This window comes from Falco biarmicus, chromosome 6 (genome assembly GCF_023638135.1).
Source record: "Falco biarmicus isolate bFalBia1 chromosome 6, bFalBia1.pri, whole genome shotgun sequence".
In the NCBI taxonomy this organism is placed as follows: Eukaryota; Metazoa; Chordata; class Aves; order Falconiformes; family Falconidae; genus Falco; species Falco biarmicus.
Window position 1 is genome coordinate 42,260,968 of NC_079293.1, and position 24,098 is coordinate 42,285,065.

The 24,098-nt window shown below is 43.0% G+C and overlaps 1 protein-coding gene across 1 annotated transcript; it reads left to right on the forward strand.

Moving 5' to 3' along the window:
- On the forward strand, positions 1-9,021 carry SOD2 (superoxide dismutase 2). The gene is made up of 5 exons (XM_056342683.1): positions 1-143; positions 1,274-1,476; positions 5,220-5,336; positions 7,057-7,236; positions 8,501-9,021. Exons 1-5 carry the CDS (start codon positions 115-117, stop codon positions 8,644-8,646), a joined length of 675 nt encoding a protein of 224 aa, XP_056198658.1. The 5' UTR covers positions 1-114; the 3' UTR covers positions 8,647-9,021.
- The last annotated feature ends 15,077 nt before the right edge of the window (positions 9,022-24,098 follow it).

A 24,098-nucleotide genomic window follows, 5' to 3' on the forward strand; every position in this document is an offset into this window, starting at 1 on the left:
CCCGGCGCCGCCCGCACTGCCACCGCCCCCGGCTCCGCTGGGGCGGGCGCTGCCGGGGGCGGGCGAAGACGCGGTTGCGCCGTCGGTATAGCAGCCGGCCGCGAGACAGCCGCCATGTTGTGCCGCCTGGCCTCGGCGGGCAGGTGAGCGCCGCGCCGCCGGGGTGGGGGAGCGTAGCGCCGGTCGCAGCCCCGCAGCGTGAGGCGGCGGCCGGACCGCCCTCGCCCTCCGCCGCCGAGCGGTGGGCGGGAGGGGAGAAGGAGGTGATGGTGGTGGGGTCGTCCCCTCCGCACACCTCATGGGCGCCCCGCCATTTCGGGAGGAGGGAGGTCGCGCTCCTGCCGGCTGCTCCGCGGAGCTGGGCAGCGGCGCGGCCGGGCGGCTGCTGGCCGTTGTCCGCACACCCGCCCGGCTGCTGCTGGCGGCCTGCGCCGAGGGGCTCTCGTCGCCTGGCGAGGTGCTGCCAGATCTCCTCTTTGCTGGCTAAGGTCGCCGCACGGCTGCTTTTCGGCGCCCCGAGGGTTTTGCTCTTGGTTTGTCCCTGGTTTGTGCCAAGGTCACCAGTGAACTGTACAAGGGGCCTCGGGAGCCGACCTCCCTCCTGGCCTAGCGGTTCGCCTTTCATCGTGGTGGTTATGTCTCGTGACAAGCGTGAGGTGTCCGAACGGGGAAGGGTGACGGCCTGTGTGTCTTTGTGCGTGGGAGGTGGTGGCTGCCCGCTCCCCACGCAGCGCGCGGTTTTCCTGCCCCCGCCGTAGGGACCGGGAAGCAGGTGTGCTGCTGTTAGCGCTGGAGAGAGCCGGGCCTGGGAACCCGGGGGCTGTGTGGGGTTTTGCGGTTATTTCCCAGTATAGGGACCTTGTGGACAGTGAGGAAAGGATGCTTCAGGGGCTTCTTGGCTTCTCTTTTTAATTAATAAAGATCAGGTGAAGCGTTGCGTGTCAGCGTGTTACTGCTGGGTTTCAATTCCTATCTTTGCCTTACCTGCACGCTTGGAAGGGTGTGGCTGCAGCGGCTTGAGGGGGTCGGTTTGAGAAGTGGCAGCTTTACCTTGCAAAGCCCTGTGTCTGTGACCTTTACGTGAATTCATCTTTGCAGTGAAGCTACAGACTGTGTTTGCTTTAAGCTCCAGAAAAACGGAAGCTTGCCTTGTTTACCTAAGCTATTACCCTGTGCACTTAAAAGAACCGATCATAACGGTCATGGTTTGTCTGCTTCAGTGGTAAAGCCCAAGTACTACATAAGACTACTTTCTCCTGTTTTTCTCTTCTAGAAGTAGTGCCAAGTTGATAGCACCATTAGGATGCTTAGTCTCTAGGCAAAAGCATACTCTTCCTGACTTGCCGTATGACTATGGTGCTCTGGAACCTCATATTAATGCGGAGATCATGCAGCTGCATCACAGCAAACATCATGCCACCTACGTGAACAACCTGAATGTTACGGAGGAGAAATACAAAGAAGCACTGGCAAAAGGTTTGTATATCTGCAGTCAACAGGTGAGATGAAAGCTTGTTGACATAGATGATACAGGAAAAAGAAAAAAAAAAATCCCTTCTTTCCAGGGGAAATAAGTTTTGGATTATGTAATTCAAGCTTTCTTGTTTTCTTTTTTCTTTTTCTTTTTTTATGAAGTGAAATGTTATTAGGAACAAGCTTTTATTGTAAGCTTCAGTGGTGCTGATAATTGGAAACTAGATGTAACTAAAAAGCATGAATTCTGTTCTCTGTAATACTGTAAGACTAGAAGAAAATTAATTGATTGCTGTGGATTTAGTCCATATTTACTTGAACCAAAGACTGAGTTAATAGGAAATTGCAGTCATTTTACTACACAAATACTTTGTAATGAAAGTTTACTAACAAACATAAGTAAAATTTGTGCACCATCAGATACTCAGCTGATATTTGTGAAATAATCTTAGTCACCTACAAATGGAAGCAGGACAAATGTGCAGTTAACCTGTACAACACCCAGTGAAGAGATCTGAATTTGGGTGTCAGTTACACCGCTGCGTCATTTTAAGGGGTCACATAGGTCTCGTGCCAGTGTGAGATACTAAAATATGCAGCAAGCCATCGTGGAATTTTTTGTTAAGATCTCAAATTGAATCTTGAGATGTGCTGACTTACAGGAAAACTTTACAATTGTTGGAGCAGGGCTACACCGAAACTCATAAAATGTTTCTTTTCAAGTCTTCTTTCAGTTCAACTGATGAAAATGTGTGAAATAGTGTGTATATTTTTTTTAAGATGGAATATTTTTGAGGTTTTTTTTCTGTTGTGGTGATCTTTTTCTAAAGAGTGCCATTTTACCTCTGAGAAACGGTTATTGTATAGACTCACTTCTGTGTCTTGCCAGGTTGCTTCACAGTGTAATTTAACTGCTTGGGCTTGGATGAGAGTGAGAATTGTCAAGATCTGGGTTAACTTGAACCTTGTATCCCTTGATAATTGCCTGTGTGCTTGAATAGAGACTGTTGGTTACTTATGCAAGTTTAGAGATTTTCAAGTGCCTGAGTAAGCCTAAAAATAACTTGTGCAGTCTAAATTAATGAACTAATGAGGTTTGATTAAGAATCAGGCAATTGGGATTGGCTGCTTTGTCCTGCCAGTGGTGAATCCAGGAAAGTTGTATTCCGGAGTTTGGTTAGTGCAAGCACAACTGAGGAGGGAACCCGAACTATAAGAAAACAGTGTATCTGTGGCTGCTGTTACTAATGCTGTTTAATGACCGAGGCTTCAGCCCCTAGGGAGGCAGCATTTCTGATAAGCAGAAACATCTGAAGTGTTGTGGATCCTTCGAGGTATGTTTTTAACATACTATCCTTTGATACCATCTCTTTGCTTGCCGTTTGTAAAAATCTTTCCTTAAGGAATTTTCAGGCATTGTTTTGCAAATGGGTAAGGTATTGGTGGTGGTTATGCACACCAAAGCAAACACGTACTTGAGATACTTGTGTCTTTTGATTTGGTTTGTTTTTCAGGTTGTGGTTTTGGTTGTGTTTTTTTTTTCTTTTCCCCCAAATTGGTATCCCAGTTTATTGTGTAGTATTTTGACCCTCACTAGAAAAACTTCTAAGACCAGGCTTTAGGAAAGGGCAAAGTCTGAACGCATGCTACTTCGTTCTTGCAGTGTTGTAGTTCTTTTTCCATACTTAAAACTGAGCATGGTCAGAAATCTTTCTGTGCTGCATTCCAGTGTTGTGTTACATAGCACATCTGATGACTGTCTAGTATCTCTTCTGGGTAACAGATCCTTGTCAGTAGCTTTTGTTCAGCAATAGAAAGTAAAGTTTTCTTTTTCTCTTTAGATTATATTTAACAAGTTCTTCACCTATCTGTATCTGCTTAGAAAACTCAAAAGCTGTCTGCAGTTGAGTCCTGTTGGCTTACGTTGTCAGCTCACTTGAAAACAAGTGTGTACTTTGTGATAGGGTGCAGCACAGGACTTTTGTTTCTGCATAAGCTGGTTCTGGTTACTGGTCCATCAAAATGTGCAAGATTTGCTAATGGAAGCATACAAGCTTGAAACTTACTTTCAGTGAAAACTTGTGCCTACAGTTTTCCCTGCTCTTTTCTGTCTGTCATGTGCCCTGTGGTGCTTTACTTAAAAAAAAAAAAGGAAAAGTGCTCTTACAGAGAAACAAATAACTCTCAGTAGACTGAGAAACTGAGCTGACTAGTCTTTTGAGCACCTCTGAGTTGCCAGTTTTACTTTACTGAACTGTCCTCTGGCTGTGTTGAGGAGCGTGGTAAGCTGAAGCAAAGGCCAGGGGCTATGTATACAAACAGATTCCAAGATACATTCACTGTAACTTAAGGGCAAGTTACCTTTGTCTTTTGAGTGCAGAGTTGAGCTGGAGTGATCAGACAGCACCACAAATACTGTGTTTTAAGGACAGTAGTCAAATGCAGTCTCTGGTTCCTCGTAGTCCTGTGGAATAGGTTCCTCTAAGGAATGGTGGAGTAAAGAGGGATGAAGATGTTAAAGACGTCTGGGTTATTTTTGGATTTCTGACTTGTGATATGCTGTATGCTCTGGATGAACTTAAAAGTGTCATTAAGGCATGCAGAATTCAAGGAAAATGTCCCAAAGATGCCATTTGAGTGGGTATGAGATGTGTCTCATCCTTAACTTGATATCTGAATTCAGCAAATAGTGGTTTTACTAACTGCGTTGGATGCTTTCTTCCAGTCCTGTACCCATCTGTAGTTTGTGAGAGGTACGAGGAGATGCTGAGAAGATGGAATCCTGTAGTAAAACCTTAGTTAACAGGTGTGCTACTGCTTTGTGACTTGCCTTTGCATCTGTGTTAAGATGACTTGTTTATTGCTATAGGAAGATTTCTACCACTCATTCCTGAGAGAGTGGAGGAAACAGCTGCCCCCACTAATTTTCTTACTGGAGTGATAAAAAAAGATTTTAAAACCTTCAAAATGTTTCAATTCTTTTAAAAACCAAAATAGCATTCAAAACACTTGTGTTGAAGTGGTGCAACACCATTTAGAGATGCAAGGCACCAGTGAATTCTATAAAGAACATGACATTTTGTGGAGAGGGAAGTACAGGGCTGTTTCATCTTTAGTTCAGATGCAGGATTCTGTCACGTGGGGTAGAATGATCTGGGTCGCTATCTCTTCCTGTAAGTATCTCCCTCCAAAAAAACCCAAAATGAAACAAAAAGCAGGAGGGAGAAGAACATTTTGTTTGCATATGTGCTTACTGTACTCATCAACTTTCTCTCAAGCACAACCCGTTTGCCCTGGAAATTGGGTTGTTTTAAAAATTCTTAGTTTGCAAATCAGTGAGCTAATGGATGAATGATGTTCTTGTCTTGTGTTGGTGATACTGAGCGATTTACAAGTGTTGGGTCCTTACAGTGTTCTGGCTGTACTAGTTGCATTATTCTGCTGCAGAATGGCAGTAGATCTTACATGTGTAGCGTGGCTTCCATGATAGTTACGATGCTGGCAAATCACATATCATTACAGCGTAAGAAAAGGTCAAAGATAAAGAAACCTTTAATGTAGTTTGTCAATGATTGTCTAAAATATGGATAACAGTCACAAACCTTATGTTTTCCATAGACATGTTATAGGCTAGTAAGACTTGAAAGATTTTGGAGATTGACGGAGGCCTAGTGGCATCTTAGGAACTGCTGTGGTGATGATGATGTTTTTATTTATTTACGCATTTTTATGTTCGGCATCCTTAGGTGATGTCACAGCTCAGGTGTCACTTCAGCCTGCACTGAAATTCAATGGAGGCGGTCATATCAATCATACCATCTTCTGGACAAACCTTTCTCCTAACGGAGGAGGAGAGCCTAAAGGTTGGTGCTTGTTAGAATACTTTATTGCATCACTTTTACTTGACCAGTAGAACTGATGATTGTTTCTGCCTTTGAAAGAGTCTAAAGAATATTTTTTCCACTGTTAATTTGCATTTCTGTATGACAATTCTGAGGAATTCAGGGGTTTTTGAATGCAAGCCAAGAATATAAAAAGCTAGCCCTGTGTTTAAGTATTCTTAATTTCTAAAGCTGATTATGTGTACACTGCACAATACTTGGCTGTTGCTGTATATTGTCCTTTCCATCTTCAAAAGAGAAAATAGTTGTACAAAGCTCTACTAATTAAGTTGGCTTATGGTTCACAGAAAGGGAGGAAATGTGCTGCAGACTGCCCAACCTAGTGGCTGGATTTATGCTCCAGTTTGAGTAGGGATAGTTTAGCAGTTAAAGCCTAAAGGAAGAAATTTCCTTTGGAAAGATAGAGTAGTGATTATCTGCAAGTGACCTGCAATTAAGGGTAAAGGGCCTATAATACACATCTCACAAAAGCTGTTGTGATAAACTTGGGGGGTTTTGAATGGGGTTTATATGTCTGGCTGTAAATTGGTGGGCTTCAGGTGCTTTGTACTCCAGCCTTCATAGGTGACATCTGCTTGTGACTTTTAACTCTACCATGGAAGTACAAAGATGCCTGAAGATGATCTAGTTAAGACTAGAGTATGAAGTTTTGAAGCTTCAAAGCTGAAATTTCAACAAGCAGTTCTAAAATAAGTACATTTCTGATAGAACTTGTTTTCAGATGACATTCTCAGAAAAGACACTTTAAAGCCTTGACTTCTGTTTCCCAGTTTCTGTGAAAGTCAGTAAACCTAAACCATCATCTTTCAGTTTCAACTGAATGGTTCAGGGCTTCTCTAGGAAGCCTGCTAAAGCCTGTCTTAAGATGCACTTGGAGCTATTGCCAAGACATTTTCAAGACCCCCTCTCTGAAGGTGGAAGGAATGAAGAATTCTCCATCATTGCACTGTATGAAGTGTTCTTACATGTGCTAATTAGGAACCTAATTTGAAAGGAGTGTAAACACCTTCAGGTTTTGAGCAAATTCTTAAATACCGGAAAAGCACAAGTGTGCTAGGGTAGGGGAGAGGAAGTAGTTTGACAATTCGTTGTTACACTAAAAAATTCTAGTTTCTGTTCCCTTTGCCACAGCATGCACATATAATAATAAAGAAGGAATCTAATCACGGAACCTCTTTATCCATATCAAATAGACTAACTGTAGTGGTAGATACAAATCTAAAATCTGAGGGAAGTAATTAAATACCTCTTACTATGTATAGGTTCATTGTACTGCTATCAAAGATGTCCAAGTATTTCTTTGTACTAAGACAAAGAAATCACAGCCACTTAGTGTTGTCCTTTGAGATACGCATATTAGCTCCTTACCTTCTTTCCTCGTCCTTTGTGGTGTTCCCTTTAGGCAAGAATGACAGGTCCTGATGTCCAGTTGATAACACCTTGACTGTGTCTTTGGGGACAGCATGTTTGACTGCTGGGCTAATTTCTTTCCAGTCTGTTTGCCCTCTTAAGCAGGTTGGGACAGAACTGTTAATTCATGTTGCAGCTGCTGTTTGTCTAGACACTTCTTTCCCACAGAGCCTAAATGTTTTTGCTTTTCTTTCCTTCTGTTTCCAGGTGATATCTGGAAACTGAAAGATGTTAAATACCTGATGTTCTGTGATCTTTGCTTTTTTTAAAGGAGAATTGATGGAAGCCATCAAGCGTGACTTTGGTTCCTTTGCAAACTTCAAGGAGAAGCTGACAGCTGTATCAGTTGGTGTTCAAGGATCAGGCTGGGGGTGGCTTGGCTATAACAAAGAGCAGGGGCGCCTACAAATAGCAGCTTGTGCAAATCAAGACCCTTTGCAAGGAACAACAGGTCAGGCTTCTTTCCTTCCCCTCTGCTTCTCTCTTCATAGATTTCATAAGCAAGCGTGTGAGATCTGAAAAGGGGTTTGTGGACAAATGCTGAGAAGAAATTGCTGGATAAATACAGCTGGAAAACTGAATGTCACTACTAGCAAAAGTGAAAAACAGTTGCAGCTTTTAAAACAACATTTTTAAAGCAGGACTTAAAATCTATGAAGAGCAGTAGGGTTTAAAGTCTGTCTAGTCCAAGGGGAAATAGATGGGGCATATTGTGAAAGCGCTGTCTCTAGACAGTAGTTTCAGCTTAGTCTCCTTTGGATTATTTTTGAGTAGCTGGAGCATCTCCCTGTATCAAGGAAGATTAAGCCTCTTGCCTTTAGATTTTCTGTGTCAGTGTAGGCTAGGCAACAGGAGAGGGGAAGGTGTGGGGTTTAAAATGGAAGGCTTGTAACCTCCTTCCTTAGTATTGGTAAAGAGTAATGAGTGTCAATTAAATCAGTCTTGGATATGGGTAAATCTTACAGCTAGACAAACAGCGTAATTCTGGCAGTGATCGCTTTTGAAGATACTTTCACTTGCTTAGAGAGACATGGAAGTGATGATGGCAGGCTGCATGCCCTCCACAGAGGAAAGAGGTTATGGCCAATGAGAATCCTGCCTGCACTGGATGTTTGTTCAGATCCCATGGCAGATACATGTTCTGTAGAATTCAGAGTATGGCAAGGAATTTTGTGTATTGTCAGCAGCCTGTGTATTGCTTATGAGTACGGAAAGAAAAAGAATCATTTTAGTATAGGGACATGCAGCATAATGGGGTAAATTTCACCCCTCCACCCCATGAAAACTTGCCATTAATAATTCAGTGAGAAGAATGTTTTAGCACAAAAGCAAGGAAGGTAATTAGACACTTAATGAATAACTTTTAATTAAATATTGGAAGCAAACTGGCATTGCAAGAGACTCCTTCATGGTGTATGCTTGCAGAGCTGTGCAAGTGATATAAACCTTTCAAAAACAGCTGTCTGGTTTCAGTTATGTCATCAAGGCAGTTCTAGAATATTCATAGGTGTTAATTAGCTCTTTCAGTTTATGCAATATATGTATGTGTGTGAGAGAGCAAACAGTTCTGTAATATGTTGTAATAAGCACCTATGTGCTGGAGAGCTCTTTGTCTTTCTGTAGATAAAGACTCAGAAATTGGGTACAATACATGTAAAGCATGTTTTCATAGATTCACAAAATTTATTTATTTATTTATGTATTTATTTTTACAGGTCTCATTCCTTTGCTAGGAATTGACGTATGGGAACATGCTTATTATCTTCAGTATAAAAATGTTCGACCTGATTATTTGAAAGCCATCTGGAATGTGATCAACTGGGAGAATGTATCTTCAAGATATGCAACTTGCAAAAAATAGAGTGAAATTCTTGCACAGACTATGAAAATGTCACCAGTTGTACTCTGATACCACTCTTGTAGTAGTGCCTGTGGCTTACAAATGAATTGCTCTACTGCAGAAAACAGATAGCTCATCCAACAAAAGTATTTCATAATCAAGCAAAGTGTCTGCTTGTTTAGTTCAGTGACAGGTATTTACTGAGATTTTTGAAGCTTTAAACTTGTGCAACAGAGGAGAGGCACTTTAATCTTTTCCATTGCATATAGAAACATAGATCACCTTGCTGAAACTTAATGAGGTCATGGTTTTCCTTGTTGCACTAAAATACCTAAGTGGAAACATGTACTAACGTTGCTATAAACAAATAAAACTCAAAAGAAGAATCTTCTATAACTGTGTACAGGAGACTAATTTTTTTGTAGTAGCTGGTCCAGTTAGTTGGTTTAAAAGTCAAGATTTAAAAATGCCTCTTTTAATTTGTTGTATTACAGGCTATGGAGGTTCTTACAGATTAAAGAGATGGGTGCAAGGGGGGAAATAGGTGTCGCTGTGACTGCCTGAATTGACTGTCTTCAGTCATCCCTACCCATTCCTGGATCTCTCACGTGAGATCTTCTTCAGTTGTAGTGCCTGATGCACTAGCTTTTGAAGTGTTACCTCGGGCAAGAGGTTACAGCACTGGCTCAGGCTAAATTAGGAACCGAATGACAGCATGTGATACTTGTTTCATACTAGCTGTTGAAGTATATATGCTAAAAAATCCTTTAAGAGACATTATATGCATATGCCAGGTATAAGATGTCTCTGCATAGCTGTGTTCCTGAAGCAGTTCTAACAAATTAAACTTAATGCTTGAGGCAGGAACGAAGTACTGTCTGCTATAAAGGAGCATGCCCAAAAGGTCTTGAAAAATACAAGAAATTGTTGGTGTGCTTCGGTGTTTTTGCTGTTTTTGTTGCAAGTGTTTCAGGATGCTACTGAACATACATTGTACCTTGTGCTTAAGTTTTCTTCGAGCTTTCTCCACGCCCTGGTTAAATGCAATACTCTGTATGCCCCTTTAAGTTCAGGATGGATTCTCAGGGAAACAAGGAATAGGCTTACATTACCGTACTGCTAGGCTGCTGTTTTGAAGTATTGAGTAAGATTAAGGGGAGAAGTGTTTATAAAGAAAGAAATGCCTTTCATTAGCAGATGCAGGGAGAGAAACTGTCACCACCGCAACAACAGTCTTTAGTCATTAACCAATGCTGTGACTGGTGAGATACCTCTGTTGTGAATGAAAGTGAATTGTGCAAACGGGGCATATTTCACATTTAAAGTGCTTATTTTTTTACTATGTAATACTTTTTCTCTAGGCCTAGTTTTCATCTTGGATATGCAGCTTTTGAGCTTCTTCTTAAGTCTGGATTGCTTCATAATCTTGTTTAAGACTTGTATCATCATCGCTCATATCCTTCGTTTGCCTCTGAGGGTGCGAGAGCAGTGATGAATTAAAATAAGTGTATTGGTAATCAGTCTGGCAGCTTTGAAATTTAAAAAAATAGAAAGCTTACCGTCTGCAAAATCCTCTGTAAGTCTGGAGAGCTGGTGACTGAGATCTGTGTCACAAACTTTGCTCAGCATTTCCTCCTAGAGGAAGCGGGGATCTCCATGAGTAAACTCTAGCATTACATAGATTTTTCCGTAATAGAAGCTTCTGGCAGAAAGAATTATACTTCCTAGGTGGCAACTCAATTTACAGGGGTGATCAGTCTATTTTGAAACACATCTTCCTAACTTCCCAGCCTCTGTCCTTGTGTGTTTCCTTTTAAGCGCTTCAGATTGCTGAAATTAATGCAAAATACATCATGTAGCCCACAAGATTCCTGTTGCAAGATAATTGAGGCAAATCCTTCTTAAGGACTTAATATTAGTTACAGAGTTGATTACTATTGTTGAAAGTTATTAAGGAGAGAAAGGAATAATATTTGCCATAACTAGTAAATCATGTGTAGCTAGCTGTAGATATAAGGCTTAATTTAAGCAAGTTGGGTTAGTATCTGGCCTTAAAGGCCAATATTAGGTTTTAGTTGTCAGACTTCAGCTGACTGAAATCCTGCAGATAGGGTGGATTGAGCAGGGGTGAAGCAGTGGCATTTTTTAAGAGGAGGAACAGGCACTTTGGGTATTAAGAGAATCCTTTGTTTCTTACTTTCCGGAAGTACCTTCAAAGTACAGAGGCGTCATGTTGTGTTTACCATGATGTCTGCCTGAAGATGAAGGAAATGGTGGAGTCTCCCCCCCCACGCCCTCCCCATTTCCTTATTCAAGACTATATGATACGATGAAGTACCATATAGCATAGAGCAGGAGACCCTAGTGGAGTGCTCCTCATGATGAGTGAATGCTGAGGCAGGGCTTTGTTGGTGAGTGCTGTAATGCTGATGTCAGGCATCTTCTTGGTGCTGCATCCTCTTAAAGAATGGAGAGGGAAATGTGCCCATACACTGGTGCTCTGGAAGGGAGTGCTTAAGCTATGGAGGAAGCCTGAGTTAACTCCAGGCAGTGAGGAGGTAGCCATGGAGAGCTCCTCCAGCAGGACCACCACGTACGGAGGCTTTAAAGCTAGTAGTGAGACACCCAGCACATGCTGTTAAGGCTCAGTTTCTGCTGCGCACCAAAGTTAAGAGGCGGCTCTGCTCATCTGCTTACAGTCAGCTGGTGAGCTGGTCCTGCTGCCTCGTGTTCCGTCTTTTAAGTCTGAGTACAGAAGGTCCAAAGCTGTATGCAGACAGGAATGTCTGTGGAACAGGAAGGTGGAAGTTTACTACATGTTGAAGGCAAATAGTGGGAACATTGAAGCAATTAAAATGACTTAATGCTTGTTCTGGTGGACAGTTATAAAGGACAAAGGTTGGTTGTGTGGTTCATTTGAAGGAAGGGCTTGGTTAAACTGTCTTAGCTCCAAACTTCTGTGAAATTTGGAAAAAGTCCTAGTGGGTCTTCCAACGCTAGGAGCTGGAGTACGTGCCTGTAATTTAACAACTCTGGTCTCAAAGCTGTCGGCTCTGGGCAGTGAAAGTGCTTAACCTCTCGCTAATCTCTGTTAGTAACACTGCATTACAGAAGTTGCTGTGGAAGTGGGCAGGTGGGTCTCTCTCTCCATGAATTGTGAAACAGGAAGGTAAATCGTTACAGCCCATCCCAAATGCCCTGTTTGAACAGACAAGTCTAAGACCTGTTACTCAAAACTGAGCTACTAACACAGTTTGTTCTACCTAGAGCTTCCTGACCTTAATGGTAAAAATAGTAGCTGTGTGTGAGACGTCTCCAACCTGAGCTGTGCAGTGTCTCTCCTCAATGAGCATGAAATTTCTTGCAGATTTGCTGTGTGTGACAGGAACAATGATTTTTCTAACTTAAGTGCTAGCTGAATCAGTCTTTGACCTGGGCCAGGCAGAAGAGCTGCAGAATTGCATCCTGGCAGCCCCCTGGAGCCTAGTTTTTGTCAGTGCTTGCTTAGCAGCGTTGCTTGTGAAGCTGCAGTGTATGTATACACGGTTAATTTGTGTGCAGGCCATGCTATGTTAAAACAAGAACTTGGAATCATTTTCAAAAGAGGAATAAAGTGCAGTACCCAACCCAAATCCTCTTGGAAATAACTATGTATTATGGGTTGGAAGAACAAAGTGCATCAGGGTGACCCCATAAGCAATACTTAGAACTGGCAAAGCTGCTGCATGTAAGAGACTTCGGTTTGCAGACCGCAAATAGATTTCAGTGGCAGAACTTTTCAGAAGCAGATGCAATCTTGTCTCAAAGGGCAATATGCTGCTGTGAAATGCAAGTGCACGTTTCTGACCTGTGAAAAGGCATATGAATAATATGAATTGCAAAGTATGTGTGTCTCATTGTGTACTAGAAAAGATTAATTTAAGGCCAGCCAAACAGAGCTCTTGCAGTATTTCTGCTCTCCCTCTGTGGTGGGTCGTGGGGCTGATGCTGTGGCCGGTCCCAGCAAGCCCAGCAGGCAGTGCTTTTGTTTTGCTGCTGAAACAGGAGTGGTCGGTTGATGTCTTAACTGAGCAGTCAAATGGAAAGGGGTCAAAGATGCTTTTTTCCCTCCAGCTTCTGCTTTCCACCTCAAAATTACTTACTTCACCTTTATCTAAAGCATGTGTTAAGAAAGCAGTAAACCTCAAACTGTCTCCAGAATATACTGTCAGTGACTCAGCTTGTGAGCTGGTAGGCTCTTCTAGACGTATTAAAACCTCATTATCTACAGGACACTGACTTGTCTTTGTTCTGCATTCAATAATTTAATTATTTTTAGTGTAGCAAAATAAGTTTAAAATGTTGCTATGCCATTCTGCTAACGTTTTCCATGCCTCTTGCATTGACCTTGTGGAAGTTAATCATTACACTAATGTAAAGCAAGAGTTGTGTTTGCAGTCGTGTCTAACACTGAGCGGGTAAAATACTGGTAACTTAGTAGGCTTAACCTGCCTTTCCCTTAGTGCTTTCTGCTTAATGATTAAAAGTAATGCCCCCAGATTTCATCACAGCTGTTACTGCTGCCCCTTTGATTCAAAAAGGCAGGCTGCTCTGGGGGTCGGTGGTAGGCTGTATGTTTGACTGCAGAGCTGAAGCCACCCCAGAAAACCAGAGCCCTGTGTTTCCTTCCCACTAGGTGGGAGTGTGTACCTACTTTACTCCGTAGTCAGTAGGGCTTCCGAGCTGAATTTTCAAGAAGCAAGTTAAGAAGCAGCTTGTATGTTCTCACTGCACAGAAGGGGAACTGCTGGGGCTTCCGCTTTCTAAATCATCACTGTAACCCCTGTCAATGAAGCTACTTCTCAGGGAGCAGTATGTGTGGAGAAGGTAATGCTGCTGCTGTGGAGAAGACCGTTTATTTTAGTACGTACAATCAAATACAGGTCTTAGTATAATTAGAGCCAGGCAGACAGAGGCTAGAGGAAGGTACTGCTTATTAAAATGAAGATGCTTCTGGGGCTCCCACCTCACTGCCTCATCAGGCTCTAACTATTATCTGGGTAGGGGCGCACGATGTCCATGACATCCTGAACGGTCTTTTGAGCCCGGAGATTTAACCACAGGGAATGAAGTCTGTCTTACTGCTATTATTAAGCCAAGACTGCAGAGTACGCAGCGGGCTACCTGAGGGGTGGATGTTTACAGTTACACCTGTGCTGCTTCATAGGGCTATCGCTGCTCCAAAGAAACTCCAGCTTTTCACTGGATCCTCCCACCTGAAGATTTGGATAGACAAATTAGCACAGAGGCAAGTCAGCAGACCTGCTGTCTGGACCTGCAGGAGCTGGTGGTGGGCCCACATAGCCTTGTGACACGACTGAAGCAGCTCTCTGAAGGATGTGTCCCACTGTGGTGTTTTTAAGGATCTGTCTGGATTGATGGCAAATCCCTGGAATGCAGAGAACTCCCTACAGTACAGCACTTGGGAAGTCTTGGTGTTAGGGCTATGTGAAATGACTGGCAGTCCCATAGTTGTGGGCTCCTGCTGCACATAAACTTGCAGAAAAAATGAGAGTTTTCTGAAAGTATTAATTTCTCCAAAACTCTGGGGAAACATGTAAATGTTGCTGGTTACTGCACTAAGTATTTGCAGACAGGTTGGGGGCTTCCAGGATCTGACTTCCTCTGGTAGAGTTTTGCCCTGCTAGGGAAGGTAAAAACTTTGAAAAGTCCAAACGTGTCTTCAGTTGGGCTACAGTCCCTTAGTCCTTTCTTATTTTTGCCACCGTCTTTCTGGGGAGGAACCAAGTCTCTATTTCCTTGGCTTCTCCCTACCTCTGGTGAGGTCCCTTATTGAGAGCCACCTCCTTCAGAGCGAGCTCTGCGGTTCTTGTGTTCCTTGTAGCTGTGTTCCTTCCCATGGCTGCTCCCTAGTGCCTGCATCTTAAGGGCTTGTCCTTTATGCTGCTGGCCATAGAACTGTAGCTCTCAAAAGTCAGATCTAGAAGCAAGTAGCATGGTAATTCAGCTATTTTATTCCATGAATTTTGCAACACTGGCAGTTATCAGAAGACTACTGCATATAAATTTTAATTTTTCTTTGTTTTTTAAGACAGGGTTAAAAGTTTTTACACCATTATTACAAAAATTATCACCGGCACATCAGACATCTGCAAACCAGAAGGTAAGGAGAAAGAGCATCTGTTAATTTAAGTGGTGATTTGAAGGTAATCTCACAATTCTGAGAACTGTTACTAATTGTTACAATTAATACTATTTTAGTGTTTGGACTTGGCAGGAATGGGTGATACTGCAACCCCAGTTATGCCTCTAGAAATTCAGTCCTGAGGTAACTAAAAGCAAGGGCTTCTAGTTTGCAGTAATTTTGAAATTGGCTGTTGCCAAAACTGTCCACAATTGAAAACTTCTCAGTATTTCCAGGAATCTAGAAGCTCCCAAGGCCCTACAGCTGCTGGGGAAGGCTGATGTTCTTGTCTGTTGGGGCAGCTGTCATGGGCTTCAGGCCTCAGGCTTCTCCAAAGGTCGTTCAGACAGAGCTTTTTCAAATAAAGCGTTTTGGGCTCACCAACACAGCATTTAAGGAAGCTCTCCCTCTCTGTCTCTCTGTGTATCTATGCATCTGTCTTCTGACTAAAGGCTTCACTGGGATATTTCCAGCCACTGTTAGTCCTCAAGCAGGATTGTGTTAGGAGGCTGTGGGGAGGAGGGGAAATGCAGACTTTCAAAGGAAGCATCGTTGGACAGTCTTTGACTTCTTCCTCCCATAAAAGATGCACACAAACCTGGCCAGCTTGCCAGAGGAAGAGCTTGACTCTTGGGTCATTTCAGTGTTTGAGTTCCTTTCCCAAGAGGCTGAGGGAAACTTGCGTCAGAATGAGTTTACCCTTCTCTTCCATCTGGGCTCCCTCACCTCTAAAGACTTTCAGGCCATTTCAGAAGACTTTGGGTTTAATTACAATAAGCTGTACTGGTATTTACAGGGAAGAAATGCTCATCAGTTTCTGCTTATTTATTTTTCTTATGAAAGAATAAGATCACAAAACTAGAACTCTCACCTAGATTTTTTAGGGATGGAAGAATGTATTTATGAGAGCTTAAGTGTAGGGCTTGGTGCTTGTTTGTATAACTAAATAAAATGGGAACAATCAATTGGAATTGGCGTGTCTGAGGGTTGAAAGCTCCACTGGGAGTTTTTCCTTTGCCTTCATGAGATCCAGGTCAGTTAAAAGCAGTTCAGAGCCAGAACTGCTGCTTTTCTCTATTATCTAGCTGGGAACTGGAGTTATTCCTGGATTTTGTTTTATCTTAAACATAAGTCGTAGCAGTTAAGTGGTGGTGGTTGTCTATCTGCTGATATACATTGCTGTCCTAAATGCATTCTCTCCAGCTGGTGTGGGACTGTGTAATGCATATTGTGTGTGTGAATGTCAAATCCATGTTTTGTATAGGAGAAAGCACAGGATATTAAATGGAACTAAATGTTTTAGTTCCAGATGTGGCTGTCTGGCACAGACACTGTGGGACAGATACAGGTGTGGGCTGGTGGGTGAGGGTTCTGCCCTGAAACTGGTCCTTGAAAGTAACATCTGCATCTACTGGTTCTGGGCTGACCTGTGCTTATTTCTCTCCAGTAAGCTGTGATGTCAGCTTCATTAGAAAGGAGCGCATTTCTGTGGCCTCAGAGAAGTACCCAGGGAGCTAGCTCATGCTGAGGTGTAGGACTATCCCATCAAAGCCCTCTTTCCTTTGCCTGAGCCCTTTGCATCAGCAGCCAGTGCATCACAACAGTGCAATGATCTTTCTGCTGCTTTTGTTACACCAAATCCCAGAGTTCACTGTCAGGTGGTTTTGCGTGGGTAGAAAAGAGCAAGGCTCTCCATGGCCAGCTGAGAACCTGTCGCCATGTGCTGCACCCAGGAGTGTGCTTGGAGTCAGCTGCAGAGGGCTTCTGCGGACTGCATCCCCAGGCTGGTCCTGGCATCAAGGCAGCAGTATGCAGAAGTCCTCGTCTGGCTGTTCCTCGCTTGGAGCTTCTTGCACAGTCTGAGCTGGACCTGATACCTGGAAATACTAACCATGCTGTCCCATTATGGAGCCTTAAAGATTACAGTTTTGAAGGGGCTAATAGGTGTACGTGTCTAAATATGCAAATGTGATAGTGAGTTTATCTCTGTGTGTGTCGTTCTATTAACTTCTGGGTGTTCAGAGGAAAAAATGGAAGAAAAACCATCTGGTTACGCTCACTCTTGCAAATCAACATCTGGCTGCCAGACTTGAGAGGCTGTGTAATCTCTGCTCCTGTGGTTTCCATGCTTTGATTCCCCGCTACGACTGAGCGCTGGAGAGGAACTCGCCCTTCATGGCAGGGTATAAGCTGACGATGTGTTGTAAGGATAGAAAGTGTCCACCATTAGACCTTGTTTACATGGAACTGTAGCCGGTTAATCCAAGTGGCGGTGTATGTGTATGGTTCTCATGTTGCTTCATTGTTAAAGCCTTCCCCTTAAAAAGCTGGAACTGCTCTTGCAGTTACCCAGGTGTATCATAAAGGTAAAATGCTAGTTCTGCACTGTGTAATAAAAAATGAAGGCTTCCTGTTAGCCTCTGAACTGAAATTCAGCAAAAATATGTTTTGGTGTCTGTCTGTTCCTCCTCATGTGCACACACATGCACACCGCCAAGGAAATGAGACCTTGTGTCTTACCCCCTTGATTTATTTCTGGATGAATGAAAAAGGGTGGGATGACAGCACTGTTCATGCAAAGAGGGAGGAGGCGCGCGCTGCAGCTTTGCCTCTGCTCTCTGGGTGGGCAATTTGGACACTCCTCCAACATGCAGGAGAGCAGCATTGAATTCTTCCTTTGCTGAAGTGGACCCGAATGTGTTATCTCACACCAGAGTGCCCTGTCTGCCGTACCAGGGGCATTTTGGAGGTGATGAATTTTGAGTTCCTGCAGCCAAAATTACTGCAATGCTCATTAGCTGGGGTGGTCAGGCAGAGGTGAGCCCCTCCCGTCCAGTGCCTGAGATGCTCACCTAAAAGGGGGACTCTGGATTTCTGAAAAATGCTGCAGGCTGCATCCCAACTGCTCAAGGGGAGCCATCTGCCCTTGCCGTGGTCTTGTTCCACTAACTGAGCCCCACATCCTCTTTCTGGCTCCAAGCTTTTGGTGACTTTGGATTAATTGGCAAGACATTTTGAATCAGTCAACACTCTGTATTCAGTAAATAAGTTATTTGCTTCCCCTAGTCTTGCCCAAAGCATTTTCCAACTCCATGAAAGTATTTTCTGTTGGCTTGAAAGGGGAACAGGAATGAAATAAATTTGCAGACTGAGTCAGAGAACATGTAACGGCAGCTAAACAAGAACTCTGATTTACTGATTTTTCATCACAGTCAAATTTAGGCTTCATTTTCTATGGATATTTAGGCTGTGGAGTGTTTTTTTTTTAAAGGAATTCGCAATGAATTTGTTCATCTCAAGTCAGAATGACTGTCTTGGTGGCAGCTGGCAGTGACATTTGGGTTATGTTAATGAGTACAAAATTAAATACAGTACAAAATTAAATAGAGGGCAAAATTAAATATAATAAGTAGGAATTAGCATCATGAAAAATAAGTGAAAAAGAAGAAACTACCTGTAAGGCTACAGATCAAAAGGGAAAAATTACAGCACCAGTTTTTAATTTTTTTGTTTGTTTGCTTAGCAAAAAGCAAAAAAAAAAAAAAAAAAAAAAAAGACTATAGGCTGAAAATTGGGATAATCACATTCTTTTTTGAAGCAGTGCAGCCTCAGCTTCTCTTGGAGCAATGATCAGGTTTTATTCTTCATTTTGAGCAGAAAAACAAATGCAGTGGAAGGGGTAGAGAGAGGAGAGCATGCCTCTGTTTTGTCTTTTGTACTCATTTGCTGTTCTTGACAATGGTGAGAAACTTGTAAAACTCTTCTGAAAAAAACAAGGAATCAGAAAAAGGATGTAGCTGGAAAAAAGAACAACCCCCAAAATCCTGTGCTTGTAGAAAGCCAGTTGTTCATCTGTTACAGTATTTTTTTGTGAAGATTAAAAGCTGCCCACAGGAGGTAGTATCACCACCGTCCACCCAAAACAACCTGTCATGTCCATTGACCTCACCTGTCAAGTTCTCAGCTTGCAGTCCAGTATTACTGAGAATGCCCCAGCCTTGCCAACATTAATCTTTAAGAAAAATACATCCAATAAAAGCCGTGTCCCACCTAGACCAAACAATATCTTATTGCTACAATAACCTTCACTCTCGACTTGAACTAACATGAAACTAAGCAGCTTTAACTTATGTACAGACCCTCTGCTGTCCTAGAGGAGTTGCTCCTTCTCACCAAAGAAAATGCTCCCAGAAGAGCCTGTAGCTGTTTGTGAGGTTTATTGGCTGATGTATAGACAGTCCAGACTCAAATATCCACCTTTCCTGATAGCAGCTGCACAGTCACCATGACTCGGGCAGAGCAGGCAGCTGGGTGAATCTAGCAGACAGCTGTCTGTTAAGACATGATCCGCATAGGCAGGGAAGAGCACTTCCAGTAGGAGATGGTATTTATTTCCGTAGGAACAAAATAATCCATTTTATGTCACTTTCTTTGCCATGTGGCAAAAGAGAGAAGGGAACAGACAACGGTAACCCCTGGCTGCTTCTTGTGCCCTCTAAAACCGTGCAGATCATGCAAATTAAAAAATTAGGTTTCAAACAAAAAGTCTTTTTCATCTTTTTCCCCAGGAACTCCCTACTGTTGTTCATGGTACGCTATCAGCTCAAATACATGGAAAAAGCAAGAGCTGTCACACTGAAGTGACCTTCTTTAATTCGTGTTGGAGTCCAGCCTTGCATTCCTCTGGTAGGAACTTAGGCAGATCTACCCCTCTCCTCTAACCTTTCTGTGGGTTATTTTCTGTCCTGTGTCATACGCTTTTAACTGGGATTGTGCTTTTTAGTGTGACCACATAAAAATCAAATTAATCTTTTCCATTAACCAAAGAGATGCTCTGGTTTACTGGGACACGTAGGCATTTCACAATACTGTCCTTCATCCATTATTCAAGGTGGCCAAAAGTGCAAACAAAACTGACTGTAGAAGTTTCTTGTGTTCTTCCTAGTAGGATGAAGTATCGCAACATAGTGCAGAGTGGAAGTGGCATTTGATACAGCTGGCAGATAATTGTGGTACTTTTGGGAAAATGGCATTATATAGAAAACAATGAGAAAATTGCCCTGAAATATATATTCTGCTTTTAAAATAATTGATTTGTATGTTATCTTTCCTTTTCAAAATATTTTTCTTTGCTGAGAGCCAGGTGAATTTTTTTCTTCAGACTTGGCATGTCACCTTTATTGTCTGAACTTGGTTTTGAATTTCAAGCTTTGTGTGGATCCCATTTACAATGAGTGATTAATAAACTTAATTTGGTTTGGAACTAATCCAAGCAAGGCATTGCAATTAAAAACTTAAACTGGCCCAGATTCAGGTGAAAATTTCCTGATGCTGGCGAAACCTTTGATAAAAAATGAGTTCAGGAAACAGGTGAATTTGGGATGTGAGTATGCAGACATCTAAATTCTGAACAAATACAATTATCTCCAATTTATGTTAAAGTGTTCACATGTGGTATTAATATCCAGCAATGTCACGGAGTAAGAAATCGGCTGCGTTTCAGTGAAGTCTATATCAAGCAAGTCTCAACACTTCTCTAAAGCTGCAGAAGTCCATGAGGTCTTGACTGCTGGTCTTGTCCTGCCTCCCCAGCACATAAAGTTTTCATTCTTTACAAGTCTTCTGGGAAATCTCAGCTGCAATTTCCTTAAGAGATACGACATTGATATCCTTCAGAAGGGACACAAGCAACGGAGACTGGAAAAATATTGCTGCTCCTGGTGCTTTCTGAAAACACATCAGATTTGTATGTATTTGGAGAAAGCTTGAATACCTGGAGAAGTCTTTTGTGTTTTTTCTTGGGAGCTGAAAGAGTCCTTGGGGACCCTGTCCAGCATGATGACAGTCTGCGAATCTCTGATTGATAATGCTGGATTAGAACAGCTACGAGCAAATGGGCTGTAGGTTCTTTCAGTACCATTTAACAGATCAAGGTTACAAAATGTAATGTGGCATAAAAATCTGTCCAAGCAATTACTGCTGGGGCTGTGGTGGTGTCTAGAAGATCATTGCTTGATCCCTTGGCCTGAGATTAAATTTGTATTAAAAGAACCCTCTGAATACATAGGTCTCTGGGACAACTGGCTGTGCATGGGGTGGACTAGGCTGCCTGCTTGCTCCCCTAAGGCACAGCCATAAATATCACTGTGGTAATGAGAGCTTGTAGAAAAATCTGAGACAGTTCCTCCTCTGAGGGGTGTTGACTTATAGTAAGTTTGAATAGCAGTCTTTAATAAGGAGGTCTGGGACATCCCGTATTCTTCTGAGGTCCCCTAGTGAATGTATTGGCCATGTCCAAAGTATTTTTGCACAAGAATTCACGTCCATATATGTTCCCAAAAGGTGCATGGGTGATGCTGGTAAAATACTGCTATATTGGCGTACAAGTAAATGCTCTTTTTTTCTGAAGATACCTCTAATTACAGCTGTAGAGGAACTAACCATGTATTTGTTTGGAGGTAATCAATCATGTCATGGCCTGGCTTATGCAGGAATTTATATGAAATGGATGATCACAGTGTCTCTTTGTCTTTTAATGCCAGTAAATGTAATATATTTTTCTTTCCTTTTTCAATTTCCACATCATTTGCTTTACTCTTCCTGTCTTTCTCCCTGATGAGAAGTTGAGAGCTTCGATCAAATCCTTGCACTCCCTCTTACTAATGTGTGTAGCTCTGTAGATTAGTAGGATGCCTGTGGCTAGTCTGAGCCTCTTCACTAAAGTGTGTGGAACAACCGGGTTTTCCAAGGCCATCCAGTCCCATATGATACAAGAGACCCTCAAAAAGAAAAATGGTCTCTGTTTTAGAGAGATAACTAATAAGCAATAACTAATCCTCCTCTGAATCACACTGACATATAATTTATATTTTTCCAGTCGAGTGAGGAGTTTGGATAGAAACTCTCATCAGAAAACTAAGGACCTGTAGTACTAATGTAGGCAGAAGACTCAGGCTGCCTATCAGAAGATAGATTGTATGTGGCGAGCGATGGATTTTTCTGTAGAGTAAAAATTAAGATGTTCACGAGCCAGTTCCACGTTCCCATGCTTTCCTTATTTAACTGAGCTGCCAAAAGGCATCTCCCATATGGTCTGTCATCAATTGCAAGATGAGATGAGATTTTTCTTGTAGCTGATCTATGAACCTGCTTCATTTTTCCAGCATCCCTTTATATGCATGGTTATCAGCCTGATACTTCTAGCTCTCCTTGTCCTGCCTTCACCAGTACTGTGTGCAGAGAGCAAAAGCACCTGGGAGTGATACTTAATCCCTGTTTCCTTACCACAGCATCCCATTAACTCTGTGGAGAATCTCAGGCTGTGTTTTTTTTAGAGAAATGAAGTAAAGCTAAGAGAAGCTGAGGCAGGATATGTTGTTACCTATGAAACATATATACTAGAAAGAGTACAAAAGTAGTTTTTTGGGATCAGGATGTAACTTCAGTGATGGTTGACATGAAAAGCCCCAATGTGGACCCTATAAAGCAACAACCATATTGCCTAGGAAAAAGCTCCACTGCTGCAGAAGGATGGCTGGCCTGGCAGATGTTCTTTCCCCTCTAGCGCGGAGTTTCTTCTCTAGTACGCTGGGAAGGGAAGCGTATCGCACCAGAACACTGCCCTCCTTCCACTGCAGGGCATGGTGCTGGGTGTTCACTTGCACTAGCCTGCTGTACAAGAACTCAGGATGGAGCCTTCTCATGTGTTTGATGGATTTTTAAACTAGGCCTTTTCTTTGGGCTGTTGGGGAAGCTGCAGACACTGCTGTTTCAGCTGATGACTGCGTAGGAGTCCATAGCAGGGAAGTGTGCTGGCTGATGTGAAAGGCAGGATCCGTCCTGAGTGGGTCCTTCTGGGACCTGGGAGAATTTTATTGCAGCAGATCCCCAGTTCTGGAGTTCAGATTCCCAGTTCTAGGAACTGCCTTCGTTCCTGGATCAAATCAGCACTCGTAAATGTGGCCATGCAACTTATTCCACAGCCTTTCAGGCTACCTTCTCCCCCAGTTTCTGCTGTGCTGGTGATCAGCTGTAATTAGCACTGTGGCTTGTGCTCAGAAGCCTTACAACAGCTGCCTTGCTCCGGAGTCGTGGCTGCCTCTCTCCGCTGACTCTGAGGACAGCCAAGGTCTGGCAGCCCAGGAGGACATACATGTTGCCTTGGTCGTGTGTCCTGCCTGGGTGCAGGGCAGGCTCTGGGATACTGGTTGGATCCTCCCGAGGTGCCCATGCGTTCATAGCCCCAGGCTGCCATTGCTGCTTCAGAACCCTGACCCTTGCCGGGAGGCAGGGGAGCACAGGGGCATCTTTTCTGGGATGCAGTTGCATTTAAATCCCTTATCCGTGCGGACATCTTTTCTAGCACCATAGTGATTTTTTGCCGCTGTTAAGAGGATCAGATTCCAGCCCTGTGTGTATGTGGTGATACACGGGATATATGTGTACGTATACATGTGCATGTGTACTCCTACACACACAGGAATGGGGGTCCCTGAATCCAACAGTGCCACAGTGTCGAGAACAGTGCTGAAGAGGAGTATGCTTTCACTGTAGTTTGTTGACTCAAAGCCCCAGCTCAGCCAAACACTTCAGCAGGTGTTTGACTATAAGGCGAGGAACACTCACAAGCTGAAAGATAAAACAACCACGTATTACCTCACCGGGCAACACTAAAACGGGCAGCAGCTGGCTAGCTGTGCCCTTCAGAGGAGCAATACAGGGCTCTTAGCACAAAATTACTTTTTTGGCCAACATTTTCTCATGGATGACACTGCTTCTCTTTGATAACCAGAACTGGCTGGAAGAAAAACTCAAACCCCAAGGAAATTAAATGAGGAGGGAACCTAGTAAGTGTAAACCTAAACCTCTAAAAGTTCTGACTCTGCAATGATGTGGCTGTTTGTAACAACACTTGTGCGAAAGCTGAAATTTCATTTTGGATTAATCAGTGGACGCTTTTACTACTGAAAGAAAAGAAAAGAAAATCACGCTCCCTTTTAAATTGCCAAGTGAACGCACAATAGCTGCATTTATTTTATTAGCCTCCTGACCTTTCCCTTCTCTGGTGAGGTTTCTTTTTCCTATTAGCTCTATTAGAGCGTCTACTGAGATGGCAACAAAACAAACAGTGCTGTTGTTGGCTAGCTGTTTCCTTTAGCAGGGAACAGGGATGCACAGACCACGAGCAGATGCTTGCCTTGCACCTCCAGACCATGGCGGGTGTGGGGGCCACACCACACCTGGGACACCAGGTTCTGCTAGGAAGCCCTCACCACAAACACCACCGTGC

What these genes read in the sequence shown, in the direction of transcription:
- SOD2 (XM_056342683.1), top strand. Translation starts at nt 115, where the DNA reads ATGTTGTGCCGCCTGGCCTCGGCGGGCAG. An exon ending in CGCCTGGCCTCGGCGGGCAG is followed by an intron (nt 144 to 1,273) that starts GTGAGCGCCGCG and finishes TTTCTCTTCTAG; the next exon opens with AAGTAGTGCCAAGTTGATAG. An exon ending in CCCTTTGCAAGGAACAACAG is followed by an intron (nt 7,237 to 8,500) that starts GTCAGGCTTCTT and finishes TTATTTTTACAG; the next exon opens with GTCTCATTCCTTTGCTAGGA.